This window comes from Gobio gobio, assembly GCF_949357685.1.
Source record: "Gobio gobio genome assembly, chromosome: 13".
Lineage (NCBI taxonomy): Eukaryota > Metazoa > Chordata > Actinopteri > Cypriniformes > Gobionidae > Gobio > Gobio gobio.
The window spans coordinates 22330790-22351160 of NC_137106.1; the positions used below are offsets into that span (position 1 = coordinate 22330790).

General features: G+C 40.7%; 1 protein-coding gene across 1 annotated transcript in view; it reads right to left on the minus strand.

Moving 5' to 3' along the window:
• Positions 1–260: 260 nt before the first annotated feature.
• rps6ka5 (ribosomal protein S6 kinase, polypeptide 5) overlaps positions 261–20371 on the minus strand; it is a 39792-nt gene continuing 19681 nt past the window's right edge. The window contains exons 11-17 of the mRNA XM_079833783.1: positions 18721–18854; positions 18530–18623; positions 7994–8164; positions 7460–7651; positions 2419–2578; positions 2157–2320; positions 261–1712 (exon numbers count right to left, since the gene is read on the minus strand). Of these exons, the coding sequence (XP_079689909.1) occupies positions 1437–1712; positions 2157–2320; positions 2419–2578; positions 7460–7651; positions 7994–8164; positions 18530–18623; positions 18721–18854 (1191 nt within the window). The 3' untranslated portion in view covers positions 261–1436. The remainder of the gene's footprint in view (positions 1713–2156; positions 2321–2418; positions 2579–7459; positions 7652–7993; positions 8165–18529; positions 18624–18720; positions 18855–20371) is intronic.

The following is a 20371-nucleotide window of genomic DNA, read 5'->3' on the forward strand; positions in this document are numbered from 1 at the left end:
GTTTATAGCCTACATGAATTGCAACCCATTCTACTTTCTCTAATATGCCGCATTTTCAAGAAAAAGGATAGAAAGGGTTGGACATGAGTTTATCCACCAGGAATCGATTGGATCATGAAAAGTAGGAAGTGATACAAACCAGAAAACAGACAGATTAAAAGCAAGTTTGTTAAATCTACGGCCAAAAAAGGAAAGTCGTTGCAGAGGAAGCAAGAGTTATTCAATTTTGATTAATGACTACAATAACTTTTCTTTTCTTTGTAATAACATCCACCAATGCATAGTTCACAATAGAACCAGGTGCATTAATAATTTAAAATGGGTCTATTTTGAATTCATGCTGACTTTAAACATCTATCAGCAGATTCATGCTCAGCCTAAACTTATACTCAGGCATTAAACCTTGAGTAATGGAATCCAACATCCAAGGCAACATCTCTTGCGTTTTCTCTTTTAAGACGTGGTCACATTAGCGAAATTTGAGCAAAAAAGTTAAAAATGTTCCATTGTCCACTGTCAATACTCAATAGTGTATCTATGAACAAAGAAATACTCATAGAAGTCACTTTCAAACCAAGCAGTTTCTTGTTGGTAAATGTGGAAATCTTGTAAAAGCTTGAACCAAATACAAAATTGGATTTCAGCGACAAAATGTTCACAGAGCAAGGGTAAATGTGACCGCACCTTCAGCCAGTGGCTTTGTCTTCAACTCTTTAAAAATGTGCTCAAGTTTATAAAAACAAGTAAATAACCTGAGGAAAGTATCTCAACAGAAAATTCAAATAACATGTAAATGTGAAACAAGCGGTCTCTTTTACCTTGCCAAGGGTTAACTACATAAACAACAGTTCTACACAGAAACCATTACACCTAATTGTTGCTACTTCAGTAAAATCTTTTGGAAGAAGTCAAAGATTAAAGTTAAATATGTGAATCAACACCAAAAAGCTCCCAGCACAAATGGAGCTGTTATATTTGGTATATACCAGTTTGTCAAATATACCAAATATCTATTATATACCAAATTTAGGAGAAGTCTGTATAAACAATAAATCCTCTTTTAAATAAATTCTATTTATATTTTTTAAAAATACATATTCCTTATCTTTTTTTTTTTGCCTGAAGCCAAGCACCTGGTCTGTCAGGACTCAGGACACTGCAAAAGCAGGCTTTTCTTCTTTCTCCATCAGTGGAAGGTCTTGATGCTCCTCAAAGTGAACTTCTCTCTCGTGTTTGAGACACTGGACTGGATGCAGTGATATTTAGCCATGCAGGACTTGAGCCAGATGTTCACTCCAGCTCAGTCTTCAGCGCTCATGGTGTGCATCTATTGCTAATGATGGATTTGAGTTGGTCCCCACATGCAAATTCTGGAGTTGTACGGCCTTGCCAGAGTGTGAGGAGAACGAATGAGACAGTTGGAAAGTTATGTCTTTTCACTCTGTAAACTGGAGTTCACCCTGAGACGGCTCATCGTCAGGGCCCAGAGTAAGAGGCGGGCTCTCGGAAGCCTGGGGAATGATGGGCATCTCTCCGCACAGTGGCGTCTTATCCTGAGACTGGGAGGAAGAGGAAGAAGAGTGCGTGCTCTCGCTAGAGCTACTGCGGGTCTCTGTGCTGGTGCTGGTCTTCTTCATCTTCCTGCGTTTGGCCAAAGGAGCCTTGTCAACCGTCTGAAGTCGGAATCCTTCACGCTTACACTTATTAAAGGCCTGGGGAAGACATAACCGTATTAGACAACAAAACTGGGGATAAAAAAAGGGTGACTATATCAGTATCTGCCAAAATTACAGTTATAATATACAAAGCTTACTATATTGTTTATAATATAATATTATTATTATTGTACTACTTTTTCTAATTAAAACAGGATATTTATTTAACAGTTACAAAAATAACTTAAAGTTAAGTTAAAAGTTACGTTTAAGTTAAACACTTGTCCAAATTTCCTACCCTGCATTGTCAGCATGTTCTGTAAATTGCATGTAAAATCAAGATTCAAGCTTTATTCTGAACATTAAACGAAACGGCCAAATATATTTTTTGTTGTATGCCTAAACAAATTATGCATTTACCATTAACAATTATCCACACCTATCAACTCTTTTATATTATGTTGTAATCTTTATTTTCTAGCCTCCTTCCATTTTTCTTACATTGAAGGTGGCTTTGAAACAAGAATGCACTGATATGGTAGAAGATCCCAGGATGTCAGGGGTCATAAGAGGGTTGGAGGAGAGCTGACTGTCATCCTGCAGCCAGGCATTATAGCGTAGGCCGCACATCTTTATCCGCTTGTCAGGGTCCACCGTCAGCAGCTCTGTACAATGAGTAGGCCACACATTAACATTTAAGTTTTATCAAATGCAATCCTATGTACACTACAAAATGGTCTCTAAACATCTCCAGCTATATCACCTTGTATCAGATCCTTAGCCTGGTTGGACACATTCCTCCAGGCTTCACCTTCAAAAGAGAAGTCTCCTTGTTTGATTTTCCTCATGATCTCCTCTGCACTGGTGTGTGTTAGACTCTTCCCCTGACACTGAAATGGGACCTGGCCAGATAGCATTGTGTACTGCAACAAAAAGCATACAAAAGCACCTTAATACGGGGTACCTCAAGGTTCTATCTTAGGACCAATTTAAATTTTCTTCATATATGCTTCTTTTTGGCTTCATTAAATTACATGACATTTATCTTCACAGTTATGCTGATGATACAGAGCTGTATCTAACTTTTAAAGTAAACATGACATGAAAAATGACCTCATTATTTTTGAAATACCAAGTGTTGCTATGGAGGGGAACGGTCCTCCACAATTGACTGTAAACAATTACTGAAATATAAAACCAAGTCCTTTCACATTTATAGGAAATTTGTCAATTATGGCAGCAAAATGGATTGTGAAACTTGCTACATATTGACTTTACAGCTATTGATGATTACCATTTTAAAACCGTTTTGATTACCAGGATGATGTTTAAATGTAGAATGGTTAAAATCACTAGTTTAGAAAAAAAGAAGAAAAAGAAGAAGAAGAAAAGAGAACAAGACAGTGTTTACATTATAAATGACCATACAGACTTTGTTTGTCACTTATTTATTTATATTCAGCAGACCACACATTGGATTACTGTAAATGTGCCAGAATAAGCCAAAGGCCATTTTTCATTTGTAGTCCCTGGACAGAACACATCATCGTCATCTACATAACCAAAATGTTTTGTTTGCTTAAGCCGTAAAATTTTACAAGCATATTAAAGCTGTTTCGAAAAGTTGCTTCTAAATAACGTAAGTAAAAAAATAACGACTTATATAGTGATGGCCGATTTCAAAACACTGCATCATCAAGCTTCGAAGCGTTATGAATCAGTGAGTCGATTCAGCGGTTTGAATCGCCAAAGTCACGTGAATTCAGCAGTTTGGCGGTTTGACACGCGATCCGAATCATGATTCGACTCGCTGATTCATAATGCTTCGAAGCTTCATGATGCATTGTTTTGAAATCGGTCATCACGATACAAGTCGTTATTTAGGGTTTTTTTGCGCACAAAAACTATTCTCGTCGCTTCATAAAGTTATTGTAGAACCACTGTAGTGAGATGGACTTTGTAACAACGTCTTTAGTACCTTTTCTGGGCCTTGAGAGTGCACAGTGCATTGTGCCAATGGAGGCCTTTCTGAACCATCAGATTTCAACTAAAATATCTTCATTTGTGTTCCGAAGATGAATGGAGGTCTTACGGGTGTCGAACGACATGAGGGACAGAATTTTCATTTTTGGGTGAACTAACCCTTTAAATGGGCCAACCAGCTGCTTCTCACTCACTGGTGGCGCTTAATGTTTAAAGGTAATTGTGCCTTCTGTGTTGGTCCCTGAGGTCATAAAATAGCCTCAACAACATTTTTAAAATGTCTCTTAAAGCTACACTATGTATTTTTTCGCCGCTAGGGGTCGCTAACCTCTTCAAAACAATAACAAAGGCAAAGATTGATGACGCAGTGAATGAACGTGGAATCATGGAACTCGTCGCCTTACCGATGGATCTAATAATGTTTATGGGAAAATAATGTTTATGGATGAGTGAATGCATTCATGTTGTTTAACATGACTGTGGTATGAAGCAGGGCGCGATTACTAATACGAGACAGATATCAGCGCCACACGCGAGTCCCGGGGATATAAAGATATGAGGACATTTCATTCTACCAAACTACCCACAAGTGCTGAATTACTACTCATTCAGGTCAGTTTATTTGACGAATTAGAAGTGTGAGGAAATGACATGCTGTTTCACTGGTCTACACTATCTAAACTGCGTTTGAGTGTGTTGAAAGTTATAATGTTATTCTGTGTGTTTGTTGGCTGTATGAGACTAGCAGTAAACTACATCAACATCAGAACATCATTCTGATGATATTTTAATATTTCATAACATTGATTCGTTTTATGTACATTTTGCTCACCTGTCTAATAAAGCACATGCAAGAATGGCATCTCTGTCAAGTCGAAGTTTGTTTTGCGAAGCTCTCGCCATCTCGAAAACACCACGTCTGTTGCCATGGTTTCTATGGCAGTAAAAGCGGAAACCGAGGGTAACATGGATATGACGCCATTGACAGGCGACTCCCTCACACATCCCCGTTCCTTGGTTAAAATCGCAATTTTCTCATGATTTATAAATAGTTCGAAACATTTGGGATATTGTAAGAACTCAACTGAACAAAATATATAACACTGGCCTAGTGTTTTTTGGATATTTTACTGCAAAAATCTTACATTTTACACCTTTAAGACTTATTTGTTTTTGCTAGACCAGGGGTCGGCAACCTTTTTGCCATGAAGTGCCATTTTTAAGTTTCCGAGTCGATCACTGTCTTACAACTCGTATACCCGCCCCTATATGTATAAATACACAAACATATTTTAAATATTCATAATGGCGAACAAAATCCTTTAGTTTGTTTTCAGTTTTAAATTGAAGAACAGATTTCTAATGGGCCTATTTACACCTGGTCATTTGTGCGTTTTTACCAACACTACGTCCATATTTTTTTTACAGTCTATGGTTTTTACTGATCAGAGAGCAATCTGTTTTGTTACAAAACTGTTCCATTTACACTTGGCAACATAGCTGTGTCTCCACAAAACTAATGTAAATCTAATCTATGTGCCAATTCAACAGAGTTTACATCAATGGAAGCAAGATATTAGCTACATTTTATTTATCATCAGCTAATTTCAAGATCAAATACCGCAACTGGAGAGAGTAGCATCAGCACTGGTAATATAATTTATTGTCACTACTTTTAATGAAGACGACTGTGTGTTGAGCTTCAGGATGTGGCGCTGAACTTTCATTTGCGGCAGTTTGCACGCTGGTTTGCTAAAAAGATACTCAGCTACTTCTCAGCGGTAGACCATATCTGTAGCGATGTATTGGAGTAGCGCTGTCATATCTGGCTTCCGGGAGCCGTTATAACACGCTCTTGCATGTTTTTTTTTTTTTACCATTTTGGGAGGAGTCAAATTAACATATTTGACTTCATCGACAAGATGTTTGTATTTTGTCCAGTTTTGTCTTTCAGAGGACATTTACCCCTGGTCTTTTCACGATTCCAATCAGAGAAAACACATGAAGCGACCAGGTACACATAAACAGAGTTTCCACATGTCATTTTGATGTGTGTGGAATGTTTAATAAGGAGTCTATATACTTGGTTGAAATTTATAGAATTACCTATGGACAGCGGAGCAGAACAAGCTGTAAGCTGTCAGTCAGTAACTTGTGCGCAGTGGTCGCGCTAATGGTTTGGCAGAACTGCGCTTTCATTGACTTGCGTAGTTTAATTATCACACTTTAATAGTATTTATAACTCTTAATTTAATAAAACAAGCTGTGTTACTATGAGGAATGATCTCTTTCGCTTTTGCTCACATTCCAGCAATTACCCGTGCCATAGGTTGCCGACCCCTGATATTGCAAAAGTCATTGTGTGCTGGACAGTAATGTGCATTCTCCATTGTCTGTATTTGTGTACAGCACAACACTTTCAAAAACAACAGAAGTTGATCAATGTGCTGTAAATATATTGGAGATAACGATTTTACTGTTATGAAAGTGAAAGAAAAGAAAATAGAGAATATGTACACAGCAAAATAGGTTCTCGTCTCTCTCAGTGCTATGATCTCTTTCCGTGCTGTGCAGAGCTCTAGGGTCTCTCAGCTAACAGCCTGTCAGAGATCATCATGTCAAACTCTGCTGCACTACTCTGTTCTCCCCCAAGTCAAATCCTGCTCCCCTATACAGAGTGAGGCAGAAAAGGACCCACAAAAATAACTCAGTTATGGACATCTGCCCCAGGCTCATCTTGCTATCTCCTCTCATCTTTCTCTCAATGAAGTTCTAGCTGAAATCTTCCACTTAAGGGTAGATGTGATGACTACGATCAGCAATGCTAAGCTGTTTGGGAAAGGACTTGATAGTTTGTTTATTTTGGCTGGTGTTCAACTGAATAAGTGTCAGAAACAGCAAGACATGGATTCATATTGAAAAGGAGTAAGTAATCTGCAAAAAGTAGGATAAAAGCTTGTGTATACAGAAATGGGAGAAAGTACTCATATATATTTTATTTCCATTAAAAAGCCTGAACAAGGAGATACTTCCAAGTGACCTAAAGTACAGTGGTGTGGGTCTCATTTATTACTTGCCCCAGGGATAACTTTCCCTTGCTGCAGGGATGACATATTTTTTTAGGCCAAAACCCAGAAATGGGTATTTATAATATTTCAGCATATATCTGAAAAAGGTAAGTTTTTAACACAAGCTTCTATAACATAAAATATACCAGGTTGTGTTTTTTTACTTGTTTTGAAAAAGGCTGATGCTAACAAGTGGCTAAAGTGAACTTGAGAACAGGTAAACTCATTTACTCACTAGTCCACTTTTACAGACGTGTTGCATTTATAATTGCATGCTTTCAAACTATTCTAACCCAATCTTTCAGGGAACATTTAAAAAAAAAATAAAAACGTAAAGAGTTGTTGGAAGCATAATGGTGGTGACGCTGAAGTCATGCAACCGTGGTGTAGTTTGTTTATCGCCTACTTTTTACTTTTGTATTGTATTTAGGATTCAAAAAAGTTGTGTTCATTAGTGAAGATTATCATGATGAACAAGATGTGTAAGAATTATAAACTTTTGTTGGTCACAGAACTCATTTTTTACATTAATCCAAAAGCCAATGGAAAAATCCTACAGGATTTTTGGTAAAGGTACCAGGGTAATGCAAACTTCCGGGTTGGCCCACAAAAATACGTCGTCACAGCAGCACTCTTAGTGAACACAACTGTTTCAAATCCTCCTTGCTGTCAACTGTCTACACATCTGTTCCTAGCAACCACACATTAAATATTAAACCAGCATGACAAGTACAATGTGAATACTGGCCTTACCAAAATGACTCCTAAACTCCAGAGGTCACAGGACTCATCGTAACCATCGTATTTCAGGATTTCTGGTGCGGCGTACTGAAGAGTGAAGCAGGGAGTCTTCAGGAGCTGATTGTCGGGGGGTTTGAGCCGTGCAAATCCATAGTCAATAACTTTTATCTCTGAATTCTCAGTGTCGTCAGTAAAGAGCAAATTCTACGAAGAGAAAAGATAGATAGACTGAAGAACATCTCTATTAGACAGTCAGAAAAATAAAGCCAGTCCAATCTCATTATTAGTTTACCAATATAAACATTTACTAATTCACTGTTCAACCAACTAAAACACAAGCAATATTGAGGAGCATAAACTTAACAGTGCAGATGTTTCTTGAATAAATATCCTTTTAACTAAGCAAGACTTGTCAATTATGAGGCCTAAATACTATGTAAAATTCTGCCCAACCTGCCCTTTTGGGCCCCTCTGCCTAGAGTGCACTGTGACACGTGGGTTGTATATCTAAGACAATGACAGTGGATGTGTTGTGGCATGCTGTACCTCTGGTTTGAGGTCCCTGTGCACCACGCCAACATCATGCATGTGGCTGACGGCAGACACCAGTCTGCGCATGATACGGCTGGCCTCCGTCTCGCTGAAGTGCTGCTTCCTTCTGATCCTCTCCAGAAGCTCTCCACCTCGCAAGAGCTCCAGAACGAGATATGTGTGTAGCTATACAAACACACAAACATAAATTCACCATATTAAAGAGCTCAAGTAATTCAGAGCTATGGTGCAGTAGTTTATCCATGTGCTCCAGAAATGTTTTTACCAGGGTCGGAAATGAAGGGGGGCTTGCCACCAAAATGAACAAAAAATAATATATATAATTGCCAATTTATACATTTTTCGCAGTATTAAGCATTATAACCAATTACACATATTGATGTGGCGCTGCACAGACCAACTGGAGTATGACATCAAATACAGCAAGAGTGATTCGAAAGCATACGGAGCCATTTCCTCTCTAATCACTCTCGCGGTACTTTGATGTCATACAGCGTCACTTCAAATCGAACATTTCTAAAGTCTTCAGGAAGTTATAGACAGGTGAGTTTGATCAAGGTTGGAGCTAAACTTAGTGTTGAGAACCCCTGGTCTATCGTATAAATTGAAAAACTGTCCTTACAAAAGGTAAAAATGCCCCGATATCAATTGCAGGGGGCAAATATTGGCCCTTAATATAACCTCGCTGACCTTGCTTTCTACTATCATTCTGCCAAAAAAAGAGGCAAGAGTCCAAATATACAATTAGTGAGCACAAGGAACCACACCATTTGCAAGAATAACCACATGGAATGGTACATGATCGCAATTACACAAAATTGACAGATAGATATAATGAAGTGCAAAGCCTTCTATCCTGGCATAGACGTACATTTAATGACAGTCAGAGGGAATGATGCCTTTGAAGGACTGGAAAAAATCGTTTGGCAAAGGTTCAGATTTAAGATGATTTTTTAAATGGGCTTCAGTCTCATTATATGTTGAATGAGTGTGAATAAGTGAACGGCAGAACAAGTGTTTGGGTGCCGTATGGGGGAGGGATGAGATAGAAAAGTGTGTACGAGTGTGCAAGTGTGTGTGCACAGAAGAAAAAAAGAGAGGCAAATGAAAAAGAGCAAGCTAATATCTCTCATTATCTCTGGTATAGAGGAACAAAGACCCTGACCGGGCAGGGCGGCTCTGCTTTTCATCTGGGGCACGGCACTGGGTACAGAGCGTGGGGGTTGATAACCTCCAATTGGTAAGTGGGCACGCACACACATACACACTTTCACAGATCTGAAGAGGACCCCAACTGACTCTAGCTTATCATACTAATGAATAGAACGATGGATCAAGATGTCTGGCACACACACACACTAAACGCCTAAAGGCCTAATAAACCCCCAGCAACAGTGATGATAACTAATACAGTTAAATTAAGCTTTAATTCAGCAATGATACATTCAATTGATCAAAAGTGACAGTAAAGATAATATTACAAAAGATTTCTAATTCAAAAGATTGAATAAATGTATCACACTTTTCACTAAATATTAAGCAGCACAACTGTTTACAACAACAATAAGAAATGTTTCTTGAGCACCAAATCAGCATTTTAGAATGCTTTCTGAGGGATCATTTGAGACTTAAGACTTGAGTAATTATGCTAAAAATCCAGCTTTACCAGGACAAGAATACATTTAATTAAAAAAATATATTAAAACAACAAACTTTTTAAAATTGTAATATATACTGTATCACTAGTCACCTAGCAACCATACCTTAAAATCCCTGGTAATAACACCAAATTTGGTACACTCCAAGTCAAAAACAAATATATTTTTCTCCATCATACCATAATTGATTGATTAACATTAATGAAACAGACAGACCTATACATTAAGACCTACTGTTATGCATGGATCTAATAGGCTATAATGTTCACACATCAGATGTTTTTCCCCAACAGTTAACCAAACGTTCACTTAAAATATACTCGCCAAGACAGATATTTAAAGCTGTATGTAAGTTTTTCACTTTACTAAATCATATAAATACCATAATAAGTTTGCAGATATTTATAAAACATGCTAAATTCACCTACTTTTTTCTCAGAGTAACACTGCTACAGCCAGTTATTCTACTTTGAAATGTGTGTTCCATGTCGGAATTTCTGTTTTTGTTTTGGTCTGTCCGAAACCGCTTGGTCTGTCCGAAACCTGCCGGTTTACCCAAGATTATTTAGACACCCCAGGTTGCCAGTTGACAGAAAACACAGCAAACCATGGAAGCCAGCAAACAAAATGGGTCAGAGATCGCAGATTCTACCCAACCTAAAAAGCCTCAACACCCATCTAAAAATCTCTATGAATGAGAGCATATTAAAATGTGGAGAAATCAACGTAATCAATTTACAGTGTGGCTTTCATTGTCAATTGTGCATGCTCGACTGTCGCAGGTCCTCAAGCTGGCAAGCGTGAGCGTCAAGTCTGAGGAGGGGGCGGGGGAAACAACCATCTCTAATATTTTGATCAATATTTTGTCAATCCTACATACCGCACCTTTAAAAATACTGTAATTTTGTGTGTATCTGTATATCGGGATTGTGTGCTGTCTGAGAGGTGCGCTGTCTTTGTGCGCACACTTGGGATCTGTCAGTTAGCATGAGTAAGATCGTTTTGTTTACATAAGCATGAGTTTGAAAATCACATTTCATTGTTTCAGACTCATGCCATCAAGAATTCACTATGAATATTCACAAAGTCGAGAAGCAAGCAGAGAAAAATGCATACAATTTTTCATGGACAAAGGAAATGTACTCCTCTCAGAAAACATAAAATTAAAGGTACTTTTAGATGTTTAATTGCTATTTGTAGCATTTGTTTCGCTAGACGATGGTTAATAAACTCACTTTTCTGAAAACCTCAAATTCGACCAAAATAAATAGCGCTCGTAGTTAGCCAGTGCACATTCGGACTCATTTTTGCCAGCATGGGTCACACATACACTGTCACAAGCACGCCAGGCTCCACCCTCTCCCAGACACAACGTGCAACTTCACCAGAATACTGATTACACGCACCTGCACGTCGTCATCATCACAGCAATCACCACCTGCACTTAAGCCCCACGCATTCACTCAGTCACTGTCCGGTCTCGTTTGCACATGCTCACACTACTGCTTGCTTCCACGGACTTACCTGCGTTACCTACCTGTTCTCCCAGTCTCCTGAGTGTCTCCTCGTCTTGTCTCCTGGCTCCATCGCTTCATCGCTCCATCGTCCTGTTCACCCAGTCACCTGCAATCAGACGTACAGTATTACCCATTGACTTTACCATTCCGCTGGACTATCTCTCCTGATACTCACCTCATCTGCTCACTTCCTGGTTCTGTTTAATAAACTCTGTTTACCCCTGCCATCAGTTCTCCGTGTCACCTCTGTTTGTAACAGAAGACCGGACCAACACCGCACAGCACCAGGATGAACACCCTGGATCCCTTCAAGGAGCTCGTCGACGCTGTTCGGCGAGCTCTTCCCTCCAGCACACCTGCACCTTCACCAGCGAGCACTTCCGGAAACAACAACACCGCTTCTCTCTCCCCCCCCGAGTGCGCAAGTCCCATGGCCAGACCGGCGTAATTCTCTGGTTCAGAGGAGGAATGCAACGGATTTCTGCTCCAATGTTCGCTGGTCCTGGAGATGCAGCCGCACCTGTACCCACACGATCGCGCCAAGGTGGCGTTCATCACTTCGCAGCTATCTGGTAAAGCGCTCCGTTGGGTGGAATCTCTGTGGTTCAATGACAGTCCTGTGATTCAGATCCTCTCCGGTTTCATCGCACACTTCAAAGAAGTTTTTGGAAAACCTCCTGAGACTCGTCTATCGGTGAGCACCTCTATCATTTGAAACTAGGATCGCTGTCTGTAAATGAATATGCCCTCCAGTTTAGAACCCTCGCTGCTGCCAGTGGTTGGAACGAGCAATCCCTGATAACGATCTACCGACAGGGTCTGGATCCTCGGGTGCGGCTGCATCTCGCTGCATACGAGGATACCATTGGGCTTGAACGATTCATCCAACTCTCCATCCGCTTCGCCACTCGTATGCAGTCGTGTTCTGAAGAACACCAGGGCCAGCTGTCATTCTCTCCTTTCCTCCGCCGACCAGATGGTGTCAGCCCTCCAGAACCAGCCCACGAGGCTATGCAGCTGGAGAATTCCCAACTGACACTGGTCACTGTCCGGTCTCGTTTGCACATGCTCACGCTACTGCTTGCTTCCACGGACTTACCTGCGTTACCTACCTGTTTTCCCAGTCTCCTGAGTGTCTTGTCTCCTGGCTCCCTGTCTCCATCGCTCCATCGTCCTGTTCACCCAGTCACCTGCAATCAGACGTACAGTATTACTCATTGACTTTACCATTCCGCTGGACTATCTCTCCTGATACTCACCTCATCTGCTCATTTCCTGGTTCTGTTTAATAAACTCTGTTTACCCCTGCCATCAGTTCTCCATGTCACCTCTGTTTGTAACATACACACACACATATATATATACCACTAGATGCTGCTGTGTTTGAGTGTTATATATATATAACACACACATACATTATTTTATATATATATATATAATAATGTGGGGCGGCAGTGGTTCATGTAGGTTGTCTACAAACCGGAAGGTTGGTGGTTCGATCCCCAGTTCCACCTGAACAAGTGTCGAGGTGTCCATGAGCAAGACACCTAACCCCAGCTGCTCCCGATGAGCTGGATGGCGCCGTGAATGTGAGGCAATGTGTAAAGCGCTTTGGATGGCCATTGGTCTGTTAAAAGCGCTATATAAATGCAGTCCATTTACCATTTACCATATATATATATATATATATATATATATATATATATATACACTCACCTAAAGGATTATTAGGAACACCTGTTCAATTTCTCATTAATGCAATTATCTAATCAACCAATCACATTTGGCAGTTGCTTCAAAGTTATCGGAGAGCTTCTAGGCTTTTCCGGTGTTTCAGGAGCATCCCTTTCCAAGGGTTTGTCTATCACCTGCTGGACAGCATGCATTTCTGCAATTACAGTCCTGGGAGGGATGATTATATTAGACTGGGTTTCATTCCTGACTACCACAGGCAAGGAGAAGAAACGCTTCACTGGTAAGGTGTGCAACCCACTAGCAACTAATAAACCCCCTGGCAGAGAAGACATTGTGGGAGGACTTATAACAGTCGGGTTTTCTGCTGGAAGACCCTTTAGGCAGACAACCCCATCAAGAACAGCGGTGTGTCCTGCTGGCACAGTTTCAGGGACTGTCTCTTTTAATGTCACACATCCAAGGGTTTCAACACATGATTGTCTATGTCTCACATCAAGTGTCTTCAGTACAGCTGCAAACCCATGAGAAGCTGGATTGGGGCTGGCAGGCTCCTCTTGTATATATCTGGAGTAAAGTGCATCCAAGGTATTTGTACCGACAAGGACTTGTGGCACATTCATAATCCGGGACCACCAGTGCTAACGTGGTAACCTCTGCGTTTGTTCCTAGGAACTCTTTGGGAAACATCAAGGTTACCTCCACATACCCAAGGTAAGGCACAGATTGTCCATTAGCTCCCTCCACTTCCAGCAAAGACTCCAATGGTTTCATGGGATAATGAGACAAGTTATTTTCGTAAAAAGACAAAGGGATTGTGGTCACCTGAGAACCAGTGTCTAAAAGGTAGTTCACTTTAATTGTGTCAACATAGATTTGAGCAGTACACTTCATTCCGATTAGTCCCTTTGGCAATTTTGTTTGAGGGCCTTGATGTTTTGTTCCAGCCTCCATATGCCCTGCTACAGAGACTGTCTGGCGTTTAACTGAGAGGTCGCTGCTTGGTTCTTTAGATCCCACTGGACTTGTCTTTCTCTCAACTGGCGTTTTTTTTCATCTACTTTAGAAGGGTTAGGATCATTTTCACAATTGATGGCAAGGTGTCCGTCTTCCCCACATCTTCCCCAACAGAATCCAGGACGGGGACGAGTGAAAGTCACGGAACCACTTCTAAGCTGATTGTTATCATCCTTGCCAGTTTGTCTATGATGGAATGTTGGTGATGGGCTTTTGGAGGTAGTCGGCTTCCCTGACCGATGTTGGGGTATCTTAGGGGCTGTCAACTGAGCCTTTAACTCTGCGACTTGCTTCTTTAGTCCGGCTATTTCCATAGCTGCTGGGGTTTCTTTAGGCACTTTACCAGGAATGGATGTTTTCATTGCTTCTACTTGTTCCTGTAATTCGATTAGCTCTTTCTTTAACTCAGTTACATCAGCATTCTTTGAATAATCAGGCTGGCACCTCTGGTACGTTGAGGTTATCTCTCATGGTATTCACCTCTTCAGCTGTTCTGCCAACTGAATCATGGGAGTATGCTGACGCTTGATGAGTAACCGTTCTCAATTTGGGGACATTGCTGTGTTTGTTCAATCCAAAATGATTTCTCATTCGGTCTTCTTTCGAGGTTTGCCTGTCTTCCTCCGTGCGAATGGACACTACCAGCTCTGCAAAGGAAGGTGGGTTGGTCTTTTTCTTCTCTAGCTGCATACTAGCAATTAATCCATTATCCCAACATCCACGGCAGAATTGCCTTACCAGACAACGGTTTTGCTCACCCTCTGCAATGCCACCTCTCCTTACAGTTGTGCTCAACATAACATGCAACAGGTGCAGATAGCTAGAGGGTTTCTCCCCTGGATTCTGTAGCATTGTCATAAATTTTCCCAACAGCGTATCGCCATCCTCCACTGATCCGTAGACAGATTCTAACAATTCCAGGTACACTGAAGGTGAAGACTGAGGACTCACATGCTTGATGACATCAGATGCAGGAGGGAGCAGACTATCAAGTATCCTCCTTGTGCGGGACAGGTCGGAAATGGAGGGGTCATCCAAAAGGAATTGAACACTCACCCGCCAAGTGTCAAAGTCTGGTTCGTTGACTGGTCTAGGAACTTTCCCAGAGAAGGACCTGAGACGAAAAGAAGCAGGTTGTGATGCAGGAGTGTCATTTGTTCTGACAAAGTGTTCCACTACCACTTTTTGCACACTGGGAGGATCAATCATGTCCATTGTAAGTGCTGGATGGGGTAACGTTGTAGCTGTAGGATGGCTAGTTCTACTGCTAGGTCTTTCCTTGGACAGGTTTAGTGATGTCTTAGATTCAATTCCACTAAATGGTGAATTTTCTAATGAGGGTGTGGCAACTTGTTCAGTTGTAACTCTCTGTGATCTGGCTGGGGACCACTGTCCATCCAGTGAGCTGGTTGTGCTGCTATCATGCATTTGAGAGTCTGCTGCATTTCGATATTCAACTCTTCCACCTGAAGTAGTTTTGGGCTCTGCAAGGGAACTGCCAGCTTTCATTCTCTTTAACTCCTCCTGGAGCACTTCTTCAATTGACTTTCCACTAGCACTAGCAATAACTTGCAGTCCTTCTAAATACCCCTTAGTGGCACTGTCACTAGCTACATGAGGGTAGACATAGCTTAAAGGGTTAGTTCACCCAAAAATGAAAATTCTGTCATTAATTACTTACCCTCATGTCGTTCGACACCCGTAAGACCTCCGTTCATCTTCGGAACAGAAATGAAGATATTTTAGTTGAAATCTGATGGCTCTGAAAGGCCTCCATTGGCACAATGGCATGGTTCACTCTCAAGACCCTTAAAGGTACTAAAGACGTCGTTACAAAGTCCATCTCACTACAGTGGTTCTAAAATAACTTTATAAATCGGCGAGAATAGTTTTTGTGCGCAAAAAATCCCTAAATAACGACTTACATAGTGATGACGATTTCAAAACAAGGTATCATGAAGCTTCGAAGCGTTATGAATCAGCGAGTCGAATCAGCGGTTTGAATCGCCAAATTTCAGCAGTTTGCCGGTTTGACACGCGATCCGTATCATGATTCGGCTCATTGATTCATAACGCTTCGAAGCTTCATGATGCCTTGTTTTGAAATCGTCATCACTATGTAAGACTTTTTTTTCAATCCCAAGCAGTTGAATTCTAAATTCCGTCTTTTCAAAATCTCAGTCCCAGAGATCCATGAGTAGGTGAAATCCACAGTCTATATCATTCCGAGGAAATTATATGCAATTTCACTCTTACCAGATTTGAATACGTTTTTGGTTTCTTTTCACAGGAAGTTCAGAGATTCAATCTCAACGGGCAGCTCGCCAGTTCAACTCCACTGTCACACACGTTGAAAGGAATTGAACAATCCACAATCCAGGAACAATCGCACTTGCTTCGCATCCACAGAACAAGGAAATCATCCAATGAACATCAGAATGAATTTTCAACCCAGGAATTCTCCAGATGACACATTTCCCGATAGCGTTCACATAGTGGTCATGTCCTTTTCTGAACACACTTTTCTCCCGGAGCAATTTCAGACATCTCTCTACTCTCAAGTTCACCGGAAAAAGACCAAATGCCACGATAGCGGACGTGCAATGACGTCACTCCCTAGCGATCTCATAGGCTTTCAGGGTGAGAAGATATATTTAGATTTTTTTCCTTATAATTATTTATTTTTATATGTTTGGATCATTGGTTTATGGTCTTATCACAAAGAGCTCATAATCTTTAATTATTTCTGAATTAAATTCTGCTTCCTTCTCTATCCACTGGTAACCTGGGTTACACTTCAATGCATTTAGGGGTGTGGTCCTGGTCAAGACAATCTCCTGAACTCCAAACTGAATGTCAGAATGGGAAAGAAAAGTGATTTAAGCAATTTTGAGCGTGGCATGGTTGTTGGTGCCAGATGGGCCGGTCTGAGTATTTCACAATCTGCTCAGTTACTGGGATTTTCACGCACAACCATTTCTAGGGTTTACAAAGAATGGTGTGAAAAGGGAAAAACATCCAGTATGCGGCAGTCCTGTGGGCGAAAATGCCTTGTTGATGCTAGAGGTCAGAGGAGAATGGGCCGACTGATTCAAGCTGATAGAAGAGCAACTTTGACTGAAATAACCACTCGTTACAACCTAGGTATGCATCAAAGCATTTGTGAAGCCACAACACCCACAACCTTGAGGCGCAAGGGGCTACAACAGCAGAAGACCCCACCGGGTACCACTCATCTCCACTACAAATAGGAAAAAGAGGCTACAATTTGCACGAGCTCACAAAAATTGGACAGTTGAAGACTTGAAAAATGTTGCCTGGTCTGATGAGTCTCGATTTCTGTTGAGACATTCAGATGGTAGAGTCAGAATTTGGCGTAAACAGAATGAGAACATGGATCCATCATGCCTTGTTACCACTGTGCAGGCTGGTGGTGGTGGTGTAATGGTGTGGGGGATGTTTTCTTGGCACACTTTAGTCCCCTTAGTGCCAATTGGGCATCGTTTAAATGCCACGGCCTACCTGAGCATTGTTTCTGACCATGTCCATCCCTTTATGACCACCATGTACCCATCCTCTGATGGCTACTTCCAGCAGGATAATGCACCATGTCACAAAGCTCGAATCATTTCAAATTGGTTTCTTGAACATGAAAATGAGTTCACTGTACTAAAATGGCCCCCACAGTCACCAGATCTCAACCTAATAGAGCATCTTTGGGATGTGGTGGAACGGGAGCTTCGTGCCCTGGATGTGCATCCCACAAATCTCCATCAACTGCAATATGCTATCCTATCAATATGGGCCAACATTTCTAAAGAATGCTTTCAGCACCTTGTTGAATCAATGCCACGTAGAATTAAGGCAGTTCTGAAGGCGAAAGGGGGTCAAACAAAGTATTAGTATGGTGTTCCTAATAATCCTTTAGGTGAGTGTATATTCTTTGGTCTCCTATTGACTTACATTTTTTGAATTGTAAGCATATCAAATCTAACTCACAATGAGGTCATCGTAACATTTGCATAATGAATTCTGATTTGTCTTCTTTCTTGCTTGCTTAGATTGGCATAGTGTATTGTAATCTGTCTTTTTCCTTCCATTTGTATAACCTATATCAAAAACAGCTGTCACAATAATGAGAAACCAGATCTAATGGACTTCCATTGTTCTGCTGCCTTGTGAGGAATTGTACTTCCATCAGGAAATGTAAATCTGTTTTTTTTTTCTTTAGGAAAAGGGACAGAGTGGGCTTATTAAATAAGTAAATAGGACCAGTTTGGAGGTTTTTGTTGGGTAATGAAACCCAACCATGGTGTGATTTTTCCAGTGCTACGTTTCTCAAAAGCATTGTGAGCTAAGATGGTGCTCAATGGTTCTACAATCTACATAAGCTTCCGATGCTTTTAAGAAATGCAACTGAGTTAGTTTTGACCTTCTTTGGTGCTGCATCTGATAAAGAATAGATGTAATTAAGATGAAGTACAGTAAAAAGGAAGATGACAGTTTATGAACAGGAGGGAATTAAATCTGGGGCAGGTGTGGGGACAAAGAGGGTTCAAACTTATTCAAACAAGCCCAGTTCTTTGAATGAATGAGGCTTTGATGTGCACAGGAGCTCTAGGTTTCAGTCTCAAACACTGTCATACCTGGTCATGGTAGATTTCATGTAGTTTGACTATGTTGGGGTGTCCGTCACACAGTTTGAGAGCGGCAATCTCTTTTTGTGTCTGTGCCTCCATTCTGCAGAACAATATAAATCACTCCCATGACTATTATATAATACAACTGAACTTTAAACAGATCAAAATACTCCATTGTCAGGCTGCATAGTCGGTACCTTTTACTGACGATCTTTACAGCATATTTTTGTCCAGTCTTCTTGTGAGTGCATTGTCTGCAGATGGAGAAGCTTCCCTCTCCCAGAGCATTCTCCCTCAGGTCCATCTCATAGTTAATGTAGAATGGAGAGTCCTATGGTCAATTTGTCAGAAGTTAGAGGTCAATGGAAACCGATGGCATTAAGTTACTTAAAAGGACCATATTCTAATCCACATGTGTCAAACTCTGCTTCTGGAGTTCAAGTTCAAGTACTTTATTGTCATTGTGTAGCACAATGAAATTACTCTTGTGACAATCCCAAAGGTGCATTTAAAAATTCAAGAGAAAATTATCCATTTAAAATAAAACAACACAAGTAGTTAACAATACATATGCTAAAATACAATAGTTAAAGTGCAGTGTGTAATATTTATGAGGATCTATTAACAGAAATGCAATATAATATAAAGAACTATGTTTTCAGAGTATAAAGACCTTACATAATGAACCGTTATGTTTTTATTATCTTAGAATGAAACATTTCTATCTACATATACCGTGGGTCCCCTTACAGGGAAGTCACAATTTTGTGCCGCCATGTTTCTACTTTAGCCCTAAACTCTACAAACCACTAGCTACTCTCTGCTGTCTCAGACGACAACATCTTTGTCCTGTGTCAGCCACTGTAGCTTCTCTATGTGCTTCGAAAAGGAAGGGTGAGCGATGGGCAGTTACAATTCGCTACCTCACCACTAGATGCCGCTAAAATTTACACAGTGCACCTTTAAATAAATACTAGATTAAATAGTTAATAAATATGAATAATTTGCATAAAATATACAATAAATAAATGCAATGTAAAAGCTAAAGAAACTGAATTATCATATAGAATATATAAAGTTGCTCAAAATATTAGCAAAATGCCATATGCAGTGTTAATCCTAGCCTAGAAATCTAGACGCAACCTAGCGGCAGAAAATCTCATTTGCAGCCAGGGTCGTGTAGCAACTCTCCGTTAGCTTGCGATCTGGAAAAACCAAACTCTGGTCAGGCCAATCACATCGTGTATAGAGTCGGTGGGCGGGCTTAACATAATGATGCCAGCTCTACAAACCACTGGTGGTTCAGCGTGCTACTCGTAAACAAAGAAACTGCCGAACAACGGTCTTTCGAATCGGCTTTGGCCGCTACTCTGAAAGACTTGGAGTTAAGCTTTTCTTTGAGTAAAGAACAAAGAACGGCACTGAAGTAATTCTTAAGAAAGGAAGATGTGTTCAGCGTTTTGCCTACCAGATACGGCGAAAGTTTAATCTATCAACTAGCTCCTCTTCACCTTCTTCATTGCTCTGGTTGGTTGTAGCGCTATCCTATTGCGTGCAGAGGGAATTTGAAAGACAACCGTTATCCCGCCCCTCGGATTGAGCCCTGCCAATGGGGTGTTCCCGGACCCAACATCTTGATGTGGGTCTGGCTTGTCAGGCTATATTAATCCAAGAGTAACTAGTAATTATTTTTGCACAAGTGTGTAGCAGCATGAATTATTATTGCACTTTTATCTTTTATATTGCACTATATCTAGCTTCCGACTGACCGCTGTCCGTCTTCAACTTACGGAAAAAGTGTAACTGGAGAGGTGATGACATCGAACGTAGCGTAAGCATTTCGAACTG